Source organism: Anomaloglossus baeobatrachus, chromosome 1, assembly GCF_048569485.1.
Source record: "Anomaloglossus baeobatrachus isolate aAnoBae1 chromosome 1, aAnoBae1.hap1, whole genome shotgun sequence".
NCBI lineage: Eukaryota > Metazoa > Chordata > Amphibia > Anura > Aromobatidae > Anomaloglossus > Anomaloglossus baeobatrachus.
This window is the reverse complement of record NC_134353.1, coordinates 902,866,433-902,872,578: the sequence shown is the minus strand read 5'-3', so window position 1 is coordinate 902,872,578 and position 6,146 is coordinate 902,866,433. Positions and strand designations below refer to the sequence as shown.

The window sequence follows — 6,146 nt, the reverse complement described above, 5'->3', positions numbered from 1 at the left end:
GAAAGGAATCATTCAAAATTAAAGTTCAACATTCAAAAATTATTCGAAAATTAAAAAAAAAAATGAAAGGAATCATTCAAAACTGACGTTTGGCATAGAAAAAAAAAAAAAAAAAAAGAAAAAAAGAAAAGCTGTTAAGCAATTCTGCAGCCCTAAAAAAACAAAAACATTAAAAAAAAAAAACCAAGATGCTAATATAAGTTGTCTTATGCACTCTGACATTGACGATACTAGTAGGAGATGTTTTACGCAGTGTGTGACATTGACAGTGATTACTGGATGTAAACGTTTCGTCCACCTGACAGAATACAAACCATAAAGTGCCTAGAAAGTAATATTGAAAAACCGTGACCATGCGTGTTCATAGGTAACACCACCACCAGGACACCACGTGAGAGTTGATATTTTTTTTTTGTTTTTGTTTTTTTTATTAGTGTATTCACATACTCTGCAAATGCAACACGCACAAAGCTTACGTCAAAGTTCACGAGTTCTACCAATAACACCGATCTACTGGTAAAACTAGTTCACAAATGTTAAATGCTTTGCCAGTTACGAGTCAATGGTTTGGCGTTGTGTGATTTTTTTTTTTTATTTTTTTTTTGGTTTTGGAGCGGCACTATAGTCAGAACAGCAGAGGGAGGAAAATAGAAAAAAAAAAAGAAAAAAAAAAAAAAGGGAGGGGGGATGCTCTCAGGTTCGGCGCCTGTAACGGGACGCAAGGCATTCACGGGCCGGCGTCCGATTTGTAGCTTGTAGTCGGAAGCCTCACAATGTGACCTATGGCGGGTGGGCCGGGGGGTCTGGCCAATCGTGAGGCCTCGTTATCTGCCTGGCCGCTAGTTTGTTCTGGGAAAAAAAAAAACCCTCTAAAATCCACTAGAGGTACTCACAAAGTACGCTAGCGTCTCTGATACAGTCCATGGTGATAGCGAGAGAACGAGAGAGAAGAAAGGCAAGTCTGACACCGTCACGTGTATAAAAGGATGACAGACAGCTACAGAACAAGTACTGTATGTTAATAAGATGTACACTTAATTCTGAGGACCCTTTACTACACAACCTTTGACCCCCACCCATCCCTAACTTTGCATGTCTGGAACATAATTTTAAAAAAAAAGTTGTTTTTTTTCTTTTATAGGGTGCAAAATGTAGTGTCCAAAAGTTCAAAATAACATGCACTTGAAGAAAAAAAAAAATTAAACCTTCATTTTTTTTCCGCCTTCCGATTGTTTTATGATGCAAAAAACTTAAAATATTTAAAAAATAAAAAAAAAATATGGGAAAAAGTTGCAAACTTTTCCAAAGTAGTCGCTGATCATTGTCTGAAGCTGCGCAATGCGGGAAATATAATATTTTTTTTTTCAATTTTCTTTTTAGGCCTATGTGGCTACAAAGCGGGAAGACGAAATGAAATTGAGCAAGCGGCTGCAACATGACAAGGGCAACTTATAAAATACGAGAGAAAAAAATAAAAAATGACCAATATAGTAAGAAACCCATGTTTGGATTATTTTTTTTTTGGGAGGGGGGGGGGGACAAAAAAAAAAAAGAAAGAAAAAAAAGTACTAAAATAAGAAAGCAGACAAACCCTATCTGGTATCTAAAAACAGCAACAAAAAAAAACAAAACAAAAAAAAAAAAAAACAGGTTAACTATATATGACAAATACGTAAGGGGGTTACTCATGTTATAAAACCGTCTGGACACTTGCGCTATATGCCCGATAATACATTATAAGTCCTTTTTAAAATAAAGCTTCCCGGTAAGGAGTGACTTCTCACGGCACTTTCTTCTAGGGGGGAGGGGGATGTTCGGAAAACAAGGTGCTTTCGACGCTGATGGGACCTCAAGTGCTGCTTCTTGGTATTTTCTCTTTTTTTTTTTTTAACATTGTAAACAGTTCATGGGGGACCATACACGAATACTATAACAGACGAGCTGTACTGTAAAGTCTGATGTCAGGACTTCTGGGTTAGAACCCATGGGTTGTATGGTAAAAAGAAGAAAAACAAAAAGTGGGAAAAAAAAAAATAATTGGAGGGTCCCCCATTAGGACATGCTGGAGCACCGGACTGAAGGAGAACCCATCTGAGTCAACACTTTGTCCAACCATTGCAAAGGTCCATTCAGGTGAAGCTCAATCCAACAGGGAGTGCTAGTGACCGTCTGCCGCCTGCAAAAAGTACAAAACAAAGACGGTAAGGACCAAGCGCTGATCTCATGGCCAACGGCTTTTATGTGCGTGCACGGCGGAGCGACTAGACAAGAAAATAGCAAGAAGAGGTGGAAACTTGACCATGTCTGGTATTCATTGACCTGGATGAGAAGACCTGCAATTCCAGACAGTCACACACAGACACTACATACCGGTCCGTCTCCTCTTCAGTTTAAAGGACCTTTGGTGACATCATGTTCACATGTCTGTGATGTCACCAAAGGTCCTTAAAAACCAACCTGTCAGCAGGATTTTGCTAACGAAATTACAGACACGGCCATATTGGCACTGTTACACTGATTAACATGATACCTGTGGTTAAGAAACCCAACACACGAAGCTATGCTACAAGAAGTCTTCAAACACTCACTTCTCCAAATCGGATTTCTTCACATGTATCATTTTTAATCAGAGTAACAGCGCCATTTTGGCATTGTGAGCTTTAGTTCGCAAAATCCTACTGACAGGTTGTTTTTAAGGACCTTTGGTGCCATCACAGTCATGTGAACATGGTGTCACCAAAGGTCCTTTAAAAAAGTTAACCTCGAAATAGAAACACTTGGTGCCTCTAAGAGAGTGGAGGCCCAGGGCAATTGCTCAGTTTGACCTCACCCCCTCCCCTAATGCCGACCCTGGCTGTAAGGCCAGTTTCACATATCCAGCTTTTCGCCGGTTTGACAGATGCGGCGCACGCCAGTACAGTATGATACAGTACAGTGGCAGCGCCGCAACTTCCAAGTCACATGACAGCATGTGACTGGCGCTTGTTGTGCTGCCGGTGTACTGTATACACTGTACTGGTGTGCGCCGCATCCGCCAAACCGGCGAAAAGCCGGATGTGTGAAACTGGCCTAACTAGGGCTTATTTTTGGAGTAGGGCTTATATTTCAAGAATACTCCAAAAATCCTGTAAAATCATGCTAGGGCTTAATTTTGGGGAAACATGGTATATCTGTGTGGAATAGCACAGGAGACTATGCTATTCTATACACCAGAAGAAACACAACCCATTGTATATCAACACGACAGAAAGCAGATGGGTGCTCTTTTGCCCTCTATGGGTTTAATAGGGGGCCTTCTAGGGATACTTAATAAAAATCCCCTCTGCTCTCAAAAATGAAGATATTTTATTGTTTCCCAATTGTTGCCAGGATTACTGGCTTCCTCTGCAACCGTCAGAGGCGGCCAGTCTGCTAGGCAAGGAGCTTGTAATCGCTGCTCTGAAGCTTACCAGATCACTGGATCTGCTCAGTTTAACTTCCCCTGAGATGCTTCGATGCTGGGTGCAGCAATGGCGAGTGCATAGTTTGGGCCAACAAACCTAGTCTGGAGGCTGGAGAGAGACAACCTGAGCCCACCCCTTTAAAGACAGAGTACCTGACATATACCAAAAATTGAGTTTGGACAGGTGCTAAATGTGAATTTGTTGGAGCTGTTCTCATGCGAGCAGGATGGATAGTTAAAGGCCTTTGCGACCGTTTATTTACCTGTATTCGGCGCCCCAGCCTTTTACAAAGCTCATTCTGATGGTGCACATTCTGGTTAATTGGTAAACTGCTTCAAAGCCCTGGTTCACCGACTGCGCGAGGAGGGCAGCAAATTCTTGGTTATTGAAAATCTTTAAGTTGCAGCCTACAGGAAGAAGAAAAAAAAAAAAAAAAAGACAAAAGAGAAAGTGAGAAAATCAAATAAAAAAAAATGAATAATTTAAAAAAACAAAAAATGGCACCGAACTCACCTGGAGGAATCTTGCACACCGTCGCTGGATGCCAACCATACCGCTGGTTACAATTAGGACTCTGGACAAATATAGCACTATCACTTAGGCACTCTGCAAATACTTCTCCCCCAATGTAATACAACCGCACACCTCTTCCTGCGGGATCAGAGAATACTGTGGTTATAATGTGAATCAAAAAGCAACCGTCCCAAAAAAAAAAAAAAGAAGTTGTAGCTGATGGCATTTACCTATATGGCGTCGTGTCATTTCCACGGTGGCGTTCCGGTTCACATTGGACAGTAAACCTAAACAGAACCTCTCCGAATTCGATGGATCTGTGAAGCCATCAACGGTGAGAGAAGGCTGTGACGCATGAAAGGTTTCCCCCACTCGCTGGTTCAGCTCATAATAAGCTATTGAGCACCAGAAAGCGGGCTCCGAGTAAGTGACGGGCTGCAGATCTGTAAGAAAGAAGGGAATTTTGTTTACTTACCGTAAATTCCTTTTCTTCTAGCTCCTATTGGGAGACCCAGACAATTGGGTGTATAGCTTCTGCCTCCGGAGGCCACACAAAGTTATTAGACTTTAAAAAGTGTAACCCCTCCCCTCTGCTATACACCCTCCCGTGCATCACGGGCCCATCAGTTTTGGTGCCAAAGCAGGAAGGAGGAAACTTATAAATTGGTCTTAGGTAAATTCAATCCGAAGGATGTTCGGAGAACTGAAACCATGAACCAAAGAACAATTGAACATGAACAACATGTGTACACAAAAGAACAACAGCCCGAAGGGAACAGGGGCGGGAGCTGGGTCTCCCAATAGGAGCTAGAAGAAAAGGAATTTACGGTAAGTAAACAAAATTCCCTTCTTCTTTGTCGCTCCATTGGGAGACCCAGACAATTGGGATGTCCAAAAGCAATCCCTGGGTGGGTAAAAGAATACCTCGATAAAAAAGAGCCGAAAAAACGTCCCCTTCTTACAGGTGGGCCACTGCCGCCTGAAGGACTCGCCTACCTAGGCTGGCGTCTGCCGAAGCATAGGCATGCACCTGATAGTGTTTTGTAAAAGTGTGCAGACTCAACCAGGTAGCCGCCTGACACACCTGCTGAGCCGTAGCCTGGTGCCGCAATGCCCAGGACGCACCTACAGCTCTGGTAGAATGGGCTTTCAGCCCTGAAGGAATCGGAAGCCCAGACGAACGGTAGGCTTCAAGAATCGGTTCCTTGATCCACCTAGCCAAGGTTGACTTGGAAGCCTGCGACCCCTTACGCTGGCCAGCGACAAGGACAAAGAGCGCATCAGAACGGCGCAGGGGCGCCGTGCGTGAAATGTAGAGCCTGAGTGCTCTCACGAGATCTAACAAGTGCAAATCCTTTTCACATTGGTGAACTGGATGAGGGCAAAAAGAAGGTAAGGAGATATCCTGATTGAGATGAAACGGGGATACCACCTTAGGGAGAAATTCCGGGACCGGACGCAGAACCACCTTATCCTGGTGAAACACCAGGAAGGGGGCTTTGCATGACAGCGCTGCTAGCTCAGACACTCTCCGAAGTGATGTGACTGCCACTAGGAAGGCCACCTTCTGCGAAAGGCGAGATAGAGAGACATCCCGCATCGGCTCGAAAGGTGGTTTCTGGAGAGCCGTCAGCACCCTGTTAAGATCCCAGGGTTCTAGCGGACGCTTGTAAGGTGGAACTATGTGGCAAACCCCCTGCAGGAACGTGCGGACCTGCGGAAGCCTGGCTAGACGCTTTTGAAAAAACACGGAAAGCGCCGATACTTGTCCCTTGAGAGAGCCGAGAGACAAGCCCTTGTCCATTCCGGATTGAAGGAAAGAAAGAAAAGTGGGCAAGGCAAACGGCCAGGGAGTGAAACCCTGATCAGAGCACCAGGATAAGAAGATCCTCCAAGTCCTGTGGTAGATCTTGGCGGACGTTGGTTTCCTGGCCTGTCTCATGGTGGCAATGACATCTTGAGATAACCCTGATGACGCTAGGAGCCAGGACTCAATGGCCACACAGTCAGGTTGAGGGCCGCAGAATTCAGATGGAAAAATGGCCCTTGAGACAGCAAGTCTGGTCGGTCTGGGAGTGCCCACGGTTGACCCACCGTGAGGTGCCACAGATCCGGGTACCACGATCTCCTCGGCCAGTCTGGAGCGATGAGAATGGCGCGACGGCATTCGGACCGGATCTTGCGTAGTAC

The 6,146-nt window shown here is 44.5% G+C and overlaps 1 protein-coding gene across 2 annotated transcripts in view; it reads right to left on the bottom strand.

Moving 5' to 3' along the window:
- Positions 1-1,869: 1,869 nt before the first annotated feature.
- SMAD2 (SMAD family member 2) overlaps positions 1,870-6,146 on the bottom strand; it is an 85,954-nt gene continuing 81,677 nt past the window's right edge. For both annotated transcript variants that reach the window (XM_075327309.1, XM_075327315.1), the window contains 4 exons: positions 4,187-4,399; positions 3,957-4,094; positions 3,706-3,850; positions 1,870-2,176 (listed from right to left, as the gene is read on the bottom strand). In XM_075327309.1, coding sequence (XP_075183424.1) covers positions 2,053-2,176; positions 3,706-3,850; positions 3,957-4,094; positions 4,187-4,399 — 620 coding nt within the window. In that variant the 3' untranslated portion in view covers positions 1,870-2,052. The remainder of the gene's footprint in view (positions 2,177-3,705; positions 3,851-3,956; positions 4,095-4,186; positions 4,400-6,146) is intronic.